General features: G+C 46.4%; 1 protein-coding gene across 2 annotated transcripts in view; it reads left to right on the forward strand.

Annotated features, from left to right (window-relative positions):
- The first annotated feature begins 7711 nt into the window (after positions 1–7711).
- The window catches only part of LOC118233152 (neurexophilin-1-like), a 28818-nt gene continuing 16529 nt past the window's right edge, over positions 7712–20000 (forward strand). The window contains exons 1-2 of one of the 2 annotated variants that reach the window (XM_035428530.1): positions 7712–7842; positions 8119–8282. In XM_035428530.1, coding sequence (XP_035284421.1) covers positions 8229–8282 — 54 coding nt within the window. In that variant the 5' untranslated portion in view covers positions 7712–7842; positions 8119–8228. The other variant, XM_035428529.1, reaches the window with a different exon arrangement.

Below are 20000 nucleotides of genomic sequence, written 5' to 3' on the forward strand. Positions count from 1 at the left end.
CAAGTGTCTGTGTGTGTGTGTGCGTGCGCGTGAGTGTGTGCGTGTGTGCATGTGTGAGTGTCTGTGTGTGTGTGTGTGCGTGTGTGGATGTTAGTGTCTGTCTGTGTGTGTGTGTCTGTGTGTATGCGTGAGTGTGTGCGTATGTGAGTGTGTGTGTGTGTATGCGTGAGTCTGTGCGTATGTGAGTGCGTGTGTGTGTTTGCGCGTGAGTGTGTGTGAGTGTGAGCAGGTGCTCGTGCGCGTGTGTGTGTGTGTGTGTGTGTGTGTGTGCGCGTGTGTATGCGTGAGTGTGTGCGTGTGTGTATGTGTGTGTGTGTGTGTGTGTGTGTGTGTGTGTGTTTGCTCGTGTGTGCTTGTGGATATGTGTGTGTGTGTGTGTGAGTGAGTGTGACTTGTTCTTCCACTGACACAGGCTCCTGTCCTTTTCCTAATGCTATTTATACTGTACATGTTACCTGATGAATTGCTGATAATAAATGAAGAAAACCACACCTTGTTCTCTTCTTCTTCTGTGGTTACTCTGTGGAATTCAGTGCGGTACTGTAAATGTTCTGCTCTTCTTCTGTGGTTACTCTGTGGAATTCAGTCCGGTACTGTAAATGTTTACAGTGGGTGTGGGATGGCTGGGTGACTCACCCCGATAAGGCGCTGTTCCGGTGTGTGGATGGGCCCCCATTGTCTGGGCTAAGTGTGGTTAGGGATCGCAACGTTCACCGACCCCCCCCTGCTGGTCAATCCGCCCCCTGGAATTCATCTGCATGCAAACAGCCTTCCTCTGAGGGGGGGAGGGGAACATTTAAAAACCCTTTCTTTTTTGCAGTAAAAAAAAAAAAGCAAAAATGCAAGCAATTCTGAACTAATCTAAAATCAATACAAACACTCAGAGACAATAAAACAATTAAAACTCCAGATTTTAGAGGATGTTGTTTTATTGCCTCCCACATTCCATTCTTTGCACCTGTTAATTCTTCTGTTGTTTGCTCGCTGTAATGCGCAGGCTGTGATGGAGATACACTCCGGGATTTACTTTGGAAAGAGAGGGAAATAAGCAGGCGTCGCCCGCTCCTACACTTCTGAGTGTTTGTGTTTGTAGATCTTTTTGTTCTCTTTGAATAAACTCACACCCAGTACCCCTATCTAATTTTGTACTGTAATAGAATGATAACGATGCCCAGTGTTGTTCAGTTAGTAGCTGTTGGGCTGGTGTGTACAGGACGTCCTGGCTAGCCTGGAGTGTATGGGACGTCCTGGTTAGTTTTGGCTGTTGGGCTGGGGTGTACAGGACGTCCTGGCTAGCCTGGAGTGTATGGGATGTCCTGGTTAGTTTTGGCTGTTGGGCTGATGGGTACAGGACGTCCTGGCTAGCCTGGAGTGTATGGGACGTCCTGGTTAGTTTTGGCTGTTGGGCTGGTGTGTACAGGACGTCCTGGCTAGCCTGGAGTGTGTGGGACGTCATGGTTAGTTTGGATCTGTGGGGCTGGTGTGTGTGGGACATCCTGTTTAGTCATCAGCTTTTGGGCTGGTGTGTGTGGGACGTCCTGGTTAGTTTGGGGCTGTTGGGCTGATGTGTGTGGGACATCCTGGTTAGTTGGTGCTGTTGGGCTGGTGTGTGTGGGACGTCCTGGTTAGTTGGTGCTGTTGGGTTGGTGTGTATGGGACGTCCTGGTTAGTTGGTGCTGTTGGGCTGGTGTGTGTGGGACGTCCTGGTTAGTTTGTGCTGTTGGGTTGGTGTGTGTGGGACGTCCTGGTTAGTTGGTGCTGTTGGGCTGGTGTGTGTGGGACGTCCTGGTTAGTTTGTGCTGTTGGGTTGGTGTGTGTGGGACGTCCTGGTTAGTTGGTGCTGTTGGGCTGGTGTGTGTGGGACGTCCTGGTTAGTTGGTGCTGTTGGGTTGGTGTGTGTGGGACGTCCTGGTTAGTTGGTGCTGTTGGGTTGGTGTGTATGGGACGTCCTGGTTAGTTGGTGCTGTTGGGCTGGTGTGTGTGGGACGTCCTGGTTAGTTTGGGCTGTTGGGCTGGTGTGTGTGGGATGTCCTAGTTAGTCAGGAGTGGTTGAGTTTTACTCAAACATGCTTCAAACCAGAATGTACAATCACGTGAAAGCACCTTGTTCAGATTGTTGGCTGAAACAGGTGTTTGTTTTAAAAATGGTGTTTAAAGGTGAAAGGTCTACTGCCTGTGTATGTCTTAAATATTTAGATACCTGTGAACAGGTACGCTGTGTGAACAGGTACGCTGGTTTGTGTGATTTCAAGCATCGCTAACCTGAGGTCCCATTCAAAATGCAATCATTTTGCCACTCAAATCAAAGGTGCTGTTTCTTCCCTCATGTAATATGTGTGTAGACCACTAGATGGCGCATAAAGACAACACTAGATTTCCAAAATTCTCAGCCGCTCGTAAAAGGGGTCTTTTCTTTACCTTTCGGGGATGCACACCACAGGATACTGTGACTCACGCTGTGAAACTATTTTTGTAGCATGCGCTATATAATTACATTTAATTTGTTTACACTGGTCTGCTAGCACTAAATTGCCTGCATAAGCACATTAAGATTTTACAATTTTTAAAGCCCAAAAAAAATAACCATAATAATAATAATAATAATACATTATATACAATACATAATACACCGGTCTGTTTTGCTGCTCAGTGTCTACACAGCAGGTAGTTGTGTGGGATGAGATGTTTGCTGTTTTAGCCTGAGCATATCTGGCAAAATGAAATCAACCTTCCAAAGCATCACGATTTTATAGACCCGCTTGTCCTGGCTCTCGAAATCTGAGTATGATTTTTAAGGTTTTAATGTCCTTATGTGATTAGATGATTTTCGGTTTCTGACTTCAGACGAAATGAAACTTCTTGGCCCCAGAGTATGCTGTACTTAACCAGATTTATTTAAATTCTGCATTTAAAAAGTAATGAAGTTAGAGAGGATGGTAAACGTTTTAACTGATAAATCTATTTTTTTATTCATTTGTCACATCTTATGAAATCTTTAATTAGGATTATTTTAGTAATTAATCTATCAGCCCACTATAAAGTTATATGTACTGTGTGTGTGTCTGTGTGTGTGCACGCGTGTGTGTGTGTAACTGCCTCTGTGTGTGTGTGTGTGTCTGTGTGTGTACTCGTGAGTGTGTGTGTTTGTGTTATAGCTTTCATGACCATTCACAGATGGTGCTATCTGCATTATAGTGGAAGCCATTACTGTTGTAACAGCTGCTATTATTACTATAGATTTACAATAAAACCAGTCTTAACGGTCCATTTGAATGGAATCACAAACAAATTCATATCAAGCGCAATCACCCCAATAAGAATGGCTTCTCTAACCTCGCCCATGGGCCCCTTAATCTTGTATCTCATACGCCGTAACCCTCCCTGTCTTTCTCACGCAAATGCACACACAGACACATACATATACACACTCACAGACACAAAGCACAGACAAACACACACACACGTACGATCACACACAACTAGACACACGCTCACATGCTCACATACATACACACACACATACACTCACACACTCTCTCACACACACACACACACTCACACACACTCACTCACACTCTCACTCACACACACACACACTCTCTCACACACACACACAGTCACACACGCACACACTCTCACACACACTCACACACACTCTCTCACACACACACACACACACACTCTCACACACACACACACACACACTCTCACACACACTCACACACTCTCTCACACACTCACACACACACACACACACACACACACAGTCACACATGCACACACACTCACACACACACATTCACTCACACTCTCTCACACACACACACACACTCACACTCTCTCACACACACACACACACACACTCACTCACACTCTCACACACACACACACACACACACTCTCACACACACACACAGTCACACTCTCACTCACACACAGACACACTCTCTCTCACACACACACACACACACTCTCTCTCACACGCACACACAGTCACACACGCACACACACTCACACACACTCTCTCACACACACACACACACACACACACACACACACACACTCTCTCACACACACACACTCACACACACACACACACTCACACACACACTCTCTCATACACACACACAGTCACACACACACACACTCTCTCTCACACACTCTCACACACACACACACACACACTCACACTCTCTCACACACACTCACTCCCACACACACACACACACACACACACACAGTCACACACACACACACACACTCACACTCTCTCTCACACTCACACACACACACAGCTGAAGTGTCACTGGGTGACTGGGAGCTCAGCAGATTCTGCTGGAGGCACAGAACGGGTGTCATGCTGATGACCCCTGACCCCCACAGAGGTCGAAGGTTATACGGGGTCTGCAGTGTGACAGAGGAAGAGGTCAGGGTGCTGCAGCTGTAAGAGTATATTTCAGACCGGCTGCGTGCAGCGCACATGTGATTAAAGCACATGATCCGGACCACATGAGATTAAACCTGCGCTCGGCACGATCGGATTCAGGACACCTGCTGTGATCCTTACCCCTCAGCCGCCCCTCCTGACCCGCCCCCCCCCCCCCCCCCCCCCGCCCTTAAATCGAGTTCCCCAGAGCAGCAGGTCCCACGGGGGTCTGCCTAATCTGCCAAATTGCAATTTTTTTGGCGTCCTGTTTCAGGCAGAGGCTTTTTGTCTCGACCCTGGGGGGGGGGGCGTTATCGGGCATCGGGAGTAAATGCGATTTGAGGGGGCGTGCGCGCGGATCCTTCCGCTGAATGCCAGGGCCCATTAGTCTGGCTCTGTCCAGATCTGGGAGGATGAAGAGGAGGAGGAGGAGGAGGAGGAGGAGGAGGGGGGGGGGGTGGATTTGTTTCTTATCTGCCTCCCCGGGACGGGCGCTTGTTTGATATAATCGTCTCGTCGGGATACGGAGGGGAGCCTAATCCTTATTAAGCGACTGAGCGTTCCGATCTGGATCGCCGTGTCCAGCCAATCGGACGTTTACGGAAACATCCGGGGGGGGGGGGATGGGGGGGGGAACAGAGAGCGGATTTACCCCCAGCAGCTAACCCATCAACAGAAGAGGGGCCAAAGGTCGATGCGGTGGTAATACCGCTCTCCCTCGTGCTTGTGGATATTGATTAGAGCCTCGGAATTTTGCCAGGATCTGTTGGAATTTTGTGCAGCCTCTCCACACACAGCATTCCGTTTCACTGTGACAAGTTAACTGAGTTTTTCCAAGTTAACTGGCTGGTTTAAATTTGTAAAACTGCTTTAAAACTGCCGGTTTAAATCCTTGAAAATTCTGGAAGGTGATCAAAGGCACCACACGGAATGTCAGGATGAAATAAACCCGCCTGGTTGGTGCATTTTGGCGTCACCGTGGTCAAAAGACTTTGGCGCAAAAGTTTCCAGTTATACTACGTACAGAATCTTTTTTTTTGCGTGTGAAATGGCTTTGAATGAGCCTGAATATTAAGTAGTGATTCACGAGTGATGAATTGTTGGTGTATTTGTGTGCCTTGTGGTGCGTGAATACGCCGATAAATCTTAGAGGAAAACTGGACTGGGAAGCCGGAATTCCGCACAGGGAACGGTGACTTTTCCAGCCGAGCGGGAAGTGCTGCCGTCCTCTTCCTCAGGAAAAGCGTGGTGTCCGAGAGCGGTGAGTATAAGTGCGGAGCACCAACACATCGCCCCCCCCCCCCCCCCCCCCCCCCCAGGCTGTTATTCAGAGACCCGCCATGGATCACCGGGCTGGCATTTCAGCCTGCGCTGCCAGGCCATGTCCACAGACTGCAGGTGTTCAGGTGTGTGAGCGGGATGAGCCAATTCAGGACCCCCCCCACCCCCCACCGGCACCCCCCAGGGACGTGCTGACCTTACTGACCGGTGTTCCGCCCTGACTACAGGGGCACGGCTGTGTCATGTGATCCTGACTACCCCCCCCCCCAGACCCCCCTTTCGGTCTATCTCTGAGCAGCAGCCTTGGTTCACCTTGACCCTTGACCCTGATGTGTACCGGTTTGGTTCACCTTGACCCTTGACCCTGATGTGTACCGGTGCAGGTACGGCGCTCTGCTGTAGCGCTGGGAGACACATCCTCGCTACAGTGACCCTGTGTGCTGCTCTCTATGCCGGAGTTACACCGTAAATAAATCCTAACCAGGAGCCCCCTCAACCCCCCCACCTTCAGCACAACTACCCCTTACCATCTACTTCATGTTATTCATCAATATTAAAACCCTTAAAATTATTTTATATTTAATATTTTATTGAATATTATTTTATATTTAATATAATCTGAGTATTTACCTCCTTACAATCTTTTAAATGTTTACTATCAATACTTAACATCATTAAATCTCTCTAATATCAGCTATTAGTATTTAACTGCTTACTATATATTTATCCCCTTGAAATTTAATATCATTGACTATTTTCTTTAAAATCAACTACCCACTGCAAGCTATTTAATCTACATCTGTGGCATTACTAGGCCAGTAAATTAAATATCTGCTGATAGGATTAGTGACCATTGTTTTGTAACAGGAACTTGACGAACATGGTCTCACACACGTGCACACACACACACACACACACTCCTCCCTCTGCCCCTCCCCTCTTCCTCACCCTCTGCCCCGCCCTCCCTGAGTTTCACCCTCTGCCCCGCCCTGCCCTGCCCTCTGCCCCTCCCCGTCTCCCGCAGTGACGCGGTGAGTAGCCCATAGCAGAGCTGTTGTACTCGGTCCGTATGAATCCAGAGCTCTCTCGCTTCCCTCTGTTCCTCGTCCTCCATCGAGCTTCCGTCCGAAAAGCGGAACGGCGTTAACCCTTTCAGCATCGAGCCACGCTGGGGGTCCTGGGACGCTCCTAAAAACCCTTCCTGTCCCACTACAGTGGGAGCAGAGCACGGGCTGTGTGTGTGTGTGTGTGTGTGTGTGGAGGGGGGCGGGGTGTGAGTGCGTGCGTGGGTGGAGGGGGTGTTTGCAGAAAGGGTGACGGTGTGATGAAATATCTCACACTGACGGGTGCTGCGCTCCCAGCCGTCCCCCCTGTCCCGTCCCGTCCCCCCCCAAAAAAATCAGGCCGGATTGACGTGCGGAACTGTCGCACTCAGGACAGCGATGCTGACCCACACGTCAGTCACATGCCTTCAGCCTTCCGCCTGCCTGAGGCCTTTCCCTCACGAATCAACAACTTTTTACACACATCAGGAAGATCAAATATAAACACATACAGAAAATTCTTTTTTATTTTTTATTTGCAGTTTAGTGTGAAAACAATGGCTCAAAATTTCCCTTTCCTGCTCTTAAGCCTTCTCCTCAGCTGGACCAATGTCCATCACTTACAATCGTCTATAAATGTACTTTTTTTTTTTTTTTTGACGTCCAGATAACAAATCCCGTGGGTTAAATTGACGTTTACTGTGTTTAAATCCCTGGTCCCTGTAGACCCATTGTATCAGTAAAGCGAGATAATCGCCGCAGCCACGTGCAGGACCGCACAGAAACCGAACGCGGGGATCATACACGCTCTGAAGTATAAGTATCAATTCTTTTTTTTTTTTTCCTTTTTTTTCCCAGTGTTAGTCCAAATACGAAAAACTGATCTCCGCATGCCGGACCAATCTCATCCTTGTCTTTAATCCCCCCCTCCCTCCTCCTCCCTCTGTCACAATCTCTCTTTCTCTCCCTCTCCCTCCCTTCCTCTCCCTCTTTCTGTCCCTCGAACACTTGCTAACGCTTGTGCTTTTTTCCTCGCGGATGCATTGTACCAGCGTGTTACTGCGCGCACGGGGTATAAAGGCGCCACTGACGGTTGGTGCCCGTTAAAATCTCTTGTCCCCTTTCCAGAAAGGACCGCGCCGCGCCGCGCGCTTGGCTCCGCGAGACAATCAGATCAAGACTGATCTCCCTCGCGATTGTCCTCAATTGAATTTTCATCTTTCATTGAATTATGAGATTGCTTCACCCTCTGTCCGGATTAATGCCTGTGTAATCGTCATTTTGCTCCCCTCCCCGCCTTTCCTTCGTTTGTGTCCAAGTATAAGCTTGTTCTGTGGTCATGGGGTGTATAATTTCATTTTTGCCTAGGGTGATGAGGGGGTTCACTATTCTGTAAAGCGGATACCAGGTGGATCTATGGTCTACAAATACGCGAGATTCAGCGCGCGGACGTCAGTGGAAGTTTAGGATCAGGGAGGATGCAGGCTACGCGTTGGTGCGCTTTCTTTCTCCTCGCGCCTGCAATTTACCTGGTGAGTTTTTTCTTCTTGTTAATAGTCGTTTTTGTTATTTTCCATTTCCTTTTTTTTTTAATTGAAAATGCATTCCTTTACTAACCAGAATCTTTCAGTAAAACTATGCCGAGCTCGCTTGCATGTGAAACATGTTACCGAGGGCGCGAGCTTTTCCCCATCATGATTAATATCTCGCGTTCTTAATAATTATGATCACGATTATTCTCATTTCGTTCAAAAAAACTTTTATGATATTTTACAATGATTTTATAAATACACTTGAACTGCAATATAAGTAAATGGTAATATGGATCAAATTTGTAATTCCGAACAATTTTGAAAAACATTTGAATTTCTTTTTACGTCGACGACGTTTAAATATTTACCTATTTTTGAATTTTGCTTTATGTTATTGGTAGATGCCATATGCCCTGCATCACTTTTCATTAAAATTATAAAATATTTTGCATTTCAAAACAAGTAAATCGCAATAGACACAAACCATTTTGAAGTGTTTTTCATATTACTATTTTTTTTTTAAATTATGGTTAACAATTTGGTCCACTACCCCCCAGTGCCACGAGTAAACTTTGCCGTCTGAGGACCGATGTGTAATTCCGAATTTAATTCTCAAGGGGGCGCCCTGTATCGCAGAAAGAAAGACGTTACACGGCAGAGTGCTCCTACTCGCGAGCGCTGCTGTAGAAACGTTCTGCGAGCTAACCGCACCAGAGAGCGATGTGGATGGCCACGCGCATAGCATTTTTTTTGCATCGACTACGAACAGACAGGCAAGACACCTGCCTTTCTGAAAATCTAATTAAACTTCTCACGGACCGAGATCACTTTCAAAACAAGGTCGTGAAGTGCGGGGTACGCCACTACTTACAAAAAAAAGTGGTTTGGGTAGGCATAGGCGTCGGATTGTTTAGAGCGCAACATTAGAAAGTGAGTTTAAGTGTGTACAAATGGCTGCCGTTGAAAGTGAATGCTGATGATGTTGAAACTGGTAAATGTGGTCCCTCACCCCCCTGTTAAAACACGTTAGTCCAACTGTTTCAACAACATTTGAACAGCATCACCGGTGTCTCGTTCACGCGCCAGGAAGGGCGCTAGCTTGAAAAAGCAATTACAGTGATGTTGCGAACCTCGTGTGCGTAATTTTATGCGCCCTGTTAATATAACATTTTACAGGGCATATGGTTCTTAATAACCCCATAATTTCGTAATTATGGAACAGAAAGCCCAGAAATATGCGGCTCCGGTATTCTGGCGGGGTTGTTTACTTGGACAAGTACCCAGCTGGATATTTGTAATAAGTACAGGTTTCCAAAGTCGCTTTGGGTCGAACGTTCTGCCGAGCAAATAACACAATATAGTGCATACGATATCTATATTTGTCTGTAGTAGAGATGAGTATTCTTTATTTCACCTGGTCTTTTCGTAGATCCCTTATAGGGAGAACACACACATCGTGCGTAGTTCCACTAATAGAAACCTGTACCACACACACACACACACACACACACACACACTGTAACATTCACACACGCGCGGTCATTTGAGTGTGGACACACAGTTTACAATTAATTTAAATGTGATGTATCTTGAACGTTTCTCATATAGGCTACTGGTAAAATAATTAAAACATCTTTCGATGAAACCGAATGCTTATTTCAGTTTCTAAAAATAAAATTTTCAATGTAAAATCAAGTTGTACCCTACACAATTTGGATATTGGCTAGTTGCGCTTTCCCTTTTTAAGGAATATTAGAATTTGGAGCAATTTCACGAACGGGCCTTATCAGTGGCTGCAGAATTTTGACCCAAAGCATTGTAGTAAATTTGTAGTATTTATATTATTTCACATGGCTTGAAGCACCTATACGAGAAGTTCTAAAATTTTAACCTCCCAGTCAAATATCATGAGTTCCAGTTCAAATGAATTTTTCCTTCTTTTTACATAATAAACAAAATCGCCGCTGGTGTCTTCGTATTTCTGCGTCTGGCGGTGTGAATTTCGGTTAAACGTTCTGGTTAATTTAGACGCAATGTTTTGTACGAAAACAGTAGCTCCGGACTGTTTTGAAAACATTGGGGGTTTGTAAACTCTGTAAACTTCAAAGTACTTTCAGTGATATGCTTCATTTTCATCTTTACCTGTGTCTAACTTTAAGGCATAATCACATGAGTTAGACTACTTTGTAACATTTGTACATCCAGGTGTGATTAATGCAACCGAACAGTGTCTTTTTGGTCGCTGTACAAATGGCAGTGTTAACTTGTGATTACATGTATAGAATAAGTCGACGATCTGCTTTTCGCCTTGTTAGACTGCTCGCGAAGTAGGTGCGAAAACATGCCGCATGTTTACAAAGTTAGCACGAGGCGCAAATAATCCCATTCCGGCTTGATCAAAAATCTCGCCGCAAGAAAAAGGCAACTCGGTCTCAAACACGGGTCAGTCTCCTTTAGGGTCTTCCAGGAATTATTATTATTATTATTATTATTATTATTAGTATTATTAATAATAATAATGTGAATTATTGTGGCATGTAAGCATGTTTAGGCCTTTAAAAAAAGGCGATAGACCATTGTTGCACCGATATCAGTCAGAATACTGGATACGTTTTTTGTGCTGCGGATTGTTCAAAGCTGGTGTTTCACGTGACTGGGGACAGTCGAACGAGAAAGGTTTAATTATCAGGCCTCAAAAAGACAGCTGTTTCGTGGCACCGCTGCGTTAATTAACTTGTTTTTCATGTAAATTTGATCTATGTCGTTTTGACGTGCACCGAACACAAAACAGTTGACACAAGGTGTCAGAATTTCTGTTGGAAAAAAAAACCGAGTTCTTGCACATTTTCATAATTAGGTACGTCGGTTAAAATAGATATTTTTATTCTTGATAATTTACACAGTGTCGCAAACCTTCATCAGACGTCGTTATTCACGCTGAAACACCGGCCAAATATCAGTGCTAAATGTTGCGGTCTCACGCGCTTTCGCGGCCGGGGAGGTATTTCAGAACCACGGACAGCGCCATGGCGCATAGGCTCGAGGCAGGGACCATTCGAGTGGCACGCGAGTGTCCCGTACGTTCGCTGGAGGGCCATCTGTCAACGAGGAAACGTATCTCAGCACCTGTATAAATGTGCTCTGATACTTGACTTTGACTTGCCTGCGTTACTCAGTAACTTAGAGGGTCATAAAGACTAAGAGGACTGTTGGAATAAATAATAAAAAAAACCCATAGAGTGTGGTAGTTCCTAGCTGATTTCATTTTGATCTAAAGAGGACTATGCGGTTTGTCTGAAGGAAGTGCAGGGACCGTAGCCCTGTTTTGTTGGCGGGCTTCCTGTGTGATTACAAACGCATGACTCAAACTGTGGCCTATCGTTTTACACTAATTTGGGTGATGTCCTACGACCCCTCATCTAATTATTTTTACCTCAACTGACTGGTCGTGGCCTACCAATATGTACTAACGTAATTTAAAAATGCATTTAATTTCTACATGGTGGTATTTGTTTAGACACCATAACATCTGAAACTCAGATGTTTAGGCCTAAATAACGCAGAATGGATGCAATTGGTGTTTACCACAAACTTTACCGCATTTGAGAGCTTTTTTGTTGTTGCGGAACCGCGCACATTGTGATGATTGTAACAAGCGTCCCCGAGACGCGAAGAGACGGAGCTGTGAATCGGTTTTGGCGGGATATTGTTACACTTCGAGGCTTACCTCCACCGATACGTGTTGCGCAGAACCTGTAGGGCGGGTATTCCTTTTTTTCCCCAATATGCGGATAGCGAGACTGAGACCTCCTCGCGAGGATTTAAGGCTAAACTTTGATCTTTTATATTTGTGCTGTTATATTCTCGTCTCCTCTTAAGCCGCTTGTCTACTCTTTCCGCTGTGACCTCTCTCTCCCCCCATCTCTCTCTCGCCCCTTCAAAAAAGAAAGAAAGAAAAAAAAAACAGAGTGACTGTAGGAGTCGGGTTCCAACAGTGCGTACACAATTTTAAATCTTCACGCACCGGAGGGACACGGAGCGTTAACGGCTACAGTCGGATTTATTGGCATCTGTGTAGATCGTGACTCCCGCCCCTGGAAAGATTGCATTTTTTTAAAGCTAATCAAACAACTACTTGGCCTGACTGACCAGCTAATGGCTGGAGTGTTTTAAGGAGCAGTCAACCTTCAGCCTCTGCCCCTCGGGCTCAACTCTTCGGCTGGTCTGTGGCCAGCCCTGGCGGTGCTGTTACTCTTTTATTAATGCGGTGGAGTCAGAAGCCGCCCGTGTCCCCCTTTCTTCGCGGGAAGCGTCCGCTCCCTGGTGACTTTCCGTAGCGCCGGTGACAGGTTCGGTGTTAATGGGGCTGTCCCGCGTGTTCCCCGGCTTCCGCGTGCTCTCCGACCTTCACGCGCCCCGCAGGTCTCTGTCATCCCGAGCCGCGAATACGAAAAGTGAAATAATATTAACGGGCCAGGCACGTGCAGGACGGGACCTTCTAATATACTACTGCTGTTTATTACACCACTGGCAATACTTCTACAACCCCTGCTCCTTATAATAATAATAATAATAATAATAATAATAATAATAATAATAGTAATATCTTCATGTACACATAGGGAAATATTATATCACGGATTATGTGCTTATGTCTAAAGCTTGTTGAGTATTCATTTTTTCTGCAGTCGGTTGTACTGAGGTAATTCTCTCGGTCCAGGAGAAAGCCAGACCACTGCTGGAGCTGCTGCCAATCAAACATAGCCACTCCCCCGTTGGCCTGCAGTCGCCATGACCACAGAGAAATTATGACATCATCAGTTAGAACAATTGCCTTTGATTTAATGCCGCGCTGCCGCGATGTTACAATGTATCGGCCATGAACAAAGGGCACGGAACAGGTTTCTGAACTCGTGAACCAAGACTACGGCTTTGAATTCGGTAACGCATTCGTTCTTATAAATGCGTTACAAAGCATGAATAATGACATCATACTTACTGAATAATGCGTTGATCAGGAAGTCTCATAAAAATGTGAACTCAGTATGGTGACTATGAAATCCCCTGTGCTTGTTTTAAACTTTGACAAGTCTGGGTGCCCTGAGTATCCTGTCCCGCTTCTAAATCACTCATTTACAAGTATTTATTCATCGTCCACTAATCGCCACCAATAGGTCTTTGTTACGTAGCACGGAGTGAGTAATTTCAAGTTACGGTTCTATATCTCTACTATATGCAATTATATTTCGTAATTTATCGTTTGCCAAGATACAAGCGTTAATGATGTCAGGTAAAATATGCACTATGAAACGTACTTCCCAGTGACCAAGCTGACAGTGCAGCTGTATACTCATAATGAAATGCTATGTGTAATATATTCTATGTTAAATACTTTAGCTGGACTATTCACGAATTCCAGAACTCTTGTCGTTATGCAAACATGTCATTTGGAACACTGTGTTCGGAGTGATCTAATATTGGAAGCGTTTGGTAGTACTGTGTGTGTGCATGTTTGCGCGTGTGCATGTGTGTGCGTGTGCGTGTGTGTGTGTGTGTGTGTGTGTGTGTGTGTGTGTGTGCGTGTGTGTGGGTGTGTGCATGTGTGTGGGTGTGTGTGTGTGTGAGTGTGTGTATGTGTGTGAGTGTGTGTGTGTGTGTTACTGATTTGCCAAAATGACTGCTGTGAAAACAGCGAGTAATTGCAAAAGAACTCCAGCGTTTGCTATGTAATTTCCCCATCTGAATGCTATGGGGGACATCGCCAGCGGTGACTGGCGCCGGGACTGTTCCGTGATTCCTTCCTCCTTCCTCCGTTGTTCACTGTGCGCCAGAGAATTTGCTTACTTTGAATTTGTCCCGTTGAATGTTGTTTAATAAGTGGCGAACAATAACGACAGCCGCTGTAAAGAAACAGTCCCGACGTTGGTCCCTTTGCCCGAGTGGACTTTACAGCAGAAAGACTTCTCCGTGAGTGCATGAGGAATTAATGCATGCTTGTGTAAAAGGAGCGCTCTGAATTGACTCGATATGCTTGAGTGTGGGCGGGCATGTTGTTCAGAATGCTGCCGGTTTGGAATTCCACCGTGTTCATTCTGAATGGGGTTTTGCATGTAAATGCAGCCTCTGAGATTGGTGTCGGAACACAATGGGGTCCTGCTCGGCTGGGCTCGTGGCGAACGGTTTGCCCTGGCAGACGCCCGATTTAAAAACCTGAGCGCTTCCTGTTGCGTTTATATCACACGCGTGCGGTTCGCACAAGCCCTTATCTGCTGGCTGCATATTTTACCAGCCGCTGGAGGGTTTGCCGAAGTCATTCCCCTCGAGTACTTTGCTCTGTGGTGAAACGGCATTGCCTCCCACCTGTGAATCGAACCTGCAACCCCCAGACACCCTGGCAAAGCCGCTACACGGCTGCCCGTTCGGCGTTATTGATAAGAGGCCTCAGAGGAGGACCGATGTTTCATTAACCACGACAATTCCTGCATTTCCGCCTCTGGCCAGAAGGGGGGCGATAATCACAATCTCCCCGTACAGGCACAAATACCACAGAAAAAGAGCCCTTCTGGCCCCCACACACTGCGAGCTGTCTAACGTCATGCCACCGACATCCTGACCTCAAGTGCACACTGAAAAAATTACTGTTTTTTCAGTCAAAGCCGACCAATTTTACCATCCAATTTTCTTCTGAGTGGAGGTTGAAATATTCTTTCAGTGGGTTACAATGACATATTATATCTTTAATGGGGGGGGTGAGCTGATTCCAGTTTCATTCATTCTTTTAAGGAGCAAAGCATTTTGAGGGGTGTGTGTATGACAGACTCAGCTCCTGATTGGTGCAGAGAAGAGAGAGAGAGAGAGAGACCCCCACATATGACCTTTGACCTCTAACTCCTACGCCACCTGATCCCATTCTGGAAATGTTGGCTCTGCAGTTCTGGAGGGCTGAGAGGGTGTAATCAGGGTGTGTGTGTGTGTGTGTGTGGGGGGGGGGGGTGATCTGGGCACAGGCTCATCAGTGAAGGCCACTGCTCGTTTTAAAAAGGGGTGCATCTGACTCTTCCACAGGATTTCTCTACCTCTTCATTTTGTCTTTCCTAAATGTGGAAGTGTATCTTTCCTTCTGAACTCGGACAGAACACTCTAAAATGTCTTTTTTTTATATAAGAAAGGAAACCGTAAAAGCACCTGCAGTGGAACCCTGCTTGATATAAAAAATTTTGGGTCATTTTGAAGGACCTTCTAAAACAGAGGCAAAGCCCTATAGTTTTATAGTCTTATAGTCCTAGCTATGTAGGCTAATGGTGACTAATAGTTACCTCAGTCAAAGTGAAGCACTGCGTCTCGGTTTAAATGTAATGGGCGCATATTGTTCCAATGTAATAACAATTAGAAGGCAAACTGATTGACGCAATGTCGTCGCCATCTTGGTTTCAAGATGACGCAGTCTCGAGGTAGGCGCCTGTAGATAAGCGACCGGCGCAGCGGTCGCTCCGGTCCGTGGCGCCGCGCGTTCCATTGCCAGCAGGGTCCATTCTTATCCGAAAAGGGCCAGTGTGGTGGGTGCAGGTTTTTATTTCAGTCCAGCACTACGACACCCGATTGTACTGATTAACTAATCACGGTCTTCAATCAAGACCTTTATTAGACGAATCAGGTGTTCGTAGTGCTGGGCTAAAACAAAAACCAGCACCCATACCTGCCCTTTTCATAAAAAGACTGGACGCCCCCGCAAGGGGCGATAAAGCGGTGATCTGATTAACTGACAACCAGAAATAGCCAGCCGGAGGAAAATGCGCTCGTGGTCCAGCGAGACGGCGCGCGAGTCTTGATTGATCTGACCCGGTCTGGGACGGCTGTCCAAGAAGTCACGCTCCTCGCGCCAATTATTGCTTCCGACGTCCGCGTCTTCGGGGCTTTCAGTCTCCTTAAGTAACTGTGATTGCCCGCGCGCTTAAAAACCCCTGACTCTGGAAAACGCTCCCCGAGGGAATTAGTGGGCTGTGAACGCGCGTCTTAGGAGCTGCAGTGCTGAGTTTGTTTCGCGCAAACTTTGCAAATAAAATAATGAAAAAAAGAGAGAACATTGTTATCAGGTGAAATACTTATGGATTTTCTCATTATAAGACAAACACTTTTTTCATTTTTTCCCCCAAAAAGATTTTTTTTTTCCTTCTTAAAAAAACGTGTCTTCATTTCTTGCAAATGAGATCGTGAAATAAGAGATTCTATTAAGAAAAATGCACGAGGAAAAATTAATGTTGAGTTTGACATATGAGAGGCGACGCAGATATAAAAAGCAAATCAATCTTATAAAACGCTTTCGTATATTAAGCAAAAATGATGATTAAAATTTGATATTTTAATTATATAGTAATTCAACTTTTTCATGTTTCTTGTCGTGTAGGCCATTTAAGTATGGATAAAACTTCAAGAATTTCCATTTAAAGTTTTGTCATTTTTTTGTCTTTCTTATCGTAATGAGTACAATCATATGTTTCGGAACGAGAGAGAACCCAATTTGCTAAAAGCGCCGCATGTATAACCATTAGAGTGGAAGCCTATATTCGCAATTTTCGTGACTTTTCACAATTGAACTTCCGAGTCTGAAAGCACAATGCACTTAATGGCCACCGTTTGCACCTCACGGTTATAAGTCAGCTGTTAAAAGCAAAAAGGTTTTCGAAAGAGCATTCCGCAGGCCAAGATGTATGCATACGAACGCTGCGGATGAACAGAAGCGGCTTTGATCTGGAAGATTAATGAGGCTTTTAATCTAATGGCGCGAGATCCAGGGGAGAAAAAAAAGAAAGATTAGTGGGGGGGGGGGGGGGGGGGGGGGCGGGGGGGGAACAGTTCTAGGGCGCGTGCACAACGGAACAATGGAACGTTCGAACGTGCAGCGGCGCTAAGCGCTCCCCAGTGAGTCTTTGGGCACTGCTTCATTAGCTCGAGAGCACGTTTGTGGGAAAAAAGTCATTTTCCGATCGTTACACGTGCTTGACCACAGATTTTCTTTTGTGTCTCTCGCCTTTTAAAACCAGTCCGCCGCGACCTGCGCGTCTCTTGTTGTGAGAGAGTGAACATTGAAGAAAAAAAAAGAGTTCAGATGAATAAGCGCTGGCGGTTTGTTTTCATTTGCAGAAGTCCTTATTGATTTGCAGTTAATGAGCTCTATTGCGATCGCACACATGAAAGATGTAAAAAAAAAAAAAGATTTTTCCCCAGGACCTTGATATTGTACAATATAATTAATTAGCAGATCGGAGTCAGGATAAACTCATTGTGAAGCAGTCAGTATTTACTGAATGTAGAAATTCAGCCGCTCTTGGAGGGTGATGAGAGTTTAAAAAAATGTATTTATAATAAAACATTTTAATGTGCCAACGCGTTTTGGCTGGGAGTCCTCTTCAGGGCAGTATTGCGCGAGGCAAGCGTCTTATAATGCATACGTTTTTTACTTCCACCGCTCTCCAAGGGTGGCTGAATTTTTTTGCGTTCAGTTTTCGCCTTTCTTTTTCGTGCACCTTGGTTGGGTTGCGAAGTTGCGCCAGAGCGTCGTTTCATCCTGCGCAGTCAGTGTTTAGACAGCCGCTCAGACGATGTTATTTGTAGTTTTCTTGTGATTCGCAGACACGCCACCCGTCCTCGCCGACACCTCTCAAGACGCGCGTGACAGCTGATAATTAGAGAGAAATTATGCGGTAACGGAAAGCATTACCGATGTTGATATTGATGTTGATTTGACGGGCGGCCTCTTGCTTTGTGTTTGTTTCTCGCTCAGTCATGTGTGCTTTGGCAATACGGGCGTTTTGTGTGCCAACAAAACCCTGCAGAGAGTGTGTGTGTGTGTGTGCGAGTGTGTGTGTGTGTATATGTGCGTGTGTGAGAGCGCGCCTATGAATGTGCGTTTATGTATGGCACTTTCGTTTCATTACTATCAAAATCAGTTGTGTTATTATGAATTACATGTTGTGGTATGCTTTGACAGTACAAATGTGTCATAAAGAGAGAGAGAGTGTGTATGCATGTGTGTGTGTGAGAGAGTGTGCCTATGTGTGTGCGTGTGTGTGCCTGTGTGTGTGTATATTTTTGTGTGTGTGTTTGGGTGAGCATGTGTGTGTGCGCGGGCATGCGTGTGTGTGTGTGTGTGTATAGTGTGTACGTACGTACGTGTGTGTGTGTGTGTGTGCGTGCGTGTGTGCGTGCGTGTGTGCGTATGTGCGTGTGTGCGTGTGTGCGTGCGTGTGTGCGTGCGTGCGTGCGTGCGTGTGTGCGTATGTGCGTGCGTGCGTGTGTGCGTGCGTGTGTGCGTATGTGCGTATGTGCGTGCGTGCGTGTGTGCGTGTGTGCGTGTGTGCGTGCGTGTGTGCGTATGTGCGTGCGTGCGTGTGTGCGTATGTGCGTGCGTGCGTGTGTGCGTATGTGCGTATGTGCGTGCGTGTGTGCGTATGTGCGTGCGTGCATGTGCTAAAGTCCTCTTGATGGTTTAAATGCTCTGGCCTGGCAGGAAGTGGTCTTTGGGCTCTGTGTCAGTGACGGCGGTATTAATAGGATCTGATTCTGTGATCCCGTTTGCTCAGAGCTGTCAGCACTGGTGCTAATTACAGACCTGGGGGGGGGGGGGGGCTCTGATCTAAAACACGAATCTGACGAGTGCAGGGACAGAGCTGTTTGGCTGGGGGAGGAACAGGCCAGACCAACATAACGCTTTCATTGCTGTGGCCTGTGACTGACCTGACCCTGCATTACAGACCTGACCCTGCATTACAGACATGAGCCTCCATTACAGACATGACCCTGCACTACAGACCTGACCCTGCATTACAGACCTGACCCTGCAGTACAGACATGACCCTACAGTATAGACCTGACCCTGCATTACAGACATGACCCTACAGTACAGACCTGACCCTGCGCTACAGACATGACCCTGCACTACAGACCTGACCCTGCGTTACAGACACGAGCCTCCATTACAGACATGACCCTGCAGTACAGACATGACCCTGCACTACAGACCTGACCCTGCGTTACAGACACGAGCCTCCATTACAGACATGACCCTGCAGTACAGACATGACCCTGCATTACAGACCTGACCCTGCACTACAGACCTGACCCTGCATTACAGACATGACCCTGCGCTACTGACCTGACCCTACACTACTGACCTGACCCTGCACTATAGATATGACCCTGCAGTACAGACATGACTCTGCAGTACAGACATGACCCTGCTTTACAGACCTGACTCTGCAGTACAGACCTGACTCTGCAGTGCAGACATGACCCTGCTTTACAGACCGGACTCTGCAGTACATACCTGACCCTGCAGTACAGACATGACTCTGCAGTACAGACATGAGCCTGCTTTACAGACCTGACTCTGCAGTACAGACATGAGCCTGCAGTACAGACCTGACTCTGCAGTACAGACCTGACTCTGCAGTACAGACATGACCCTGCTTTACAGACCTGACTCTGCAGTACAGACCTGACTCTGCAGTACAGACATGACTCTGCAGTACAGATATGACCCTGCAGTACAGACATGACTCTGCAGTACAGACATGACCCTGCAGTACAGACCTGACTCTGCAGTACAGACCTGACTCTGCAGTACAGACATGACCCTGCTTTACAGACCTGACTCTGCAGTACATACCTGACTCTGCAGTACAGATATGACCCTGCAGTACAGACATGACTCTGCAGTAC

Source organism: Anguilla anguilla, chromosome 8 (assembly GCF_013347855.1).
Source record: "Anguilla anguilla isolate fAngAng1 chromosome 8, fAngAng1.pri, whole genome shotgun sequence".
NCBI classification, from domain to species: domain Eukaryota; kingdom Metazoa; phylum Chordata; class Actinopteri; order Anguilliformes; family Anguillidae; genus Anguilla; species Anguilla anguilla.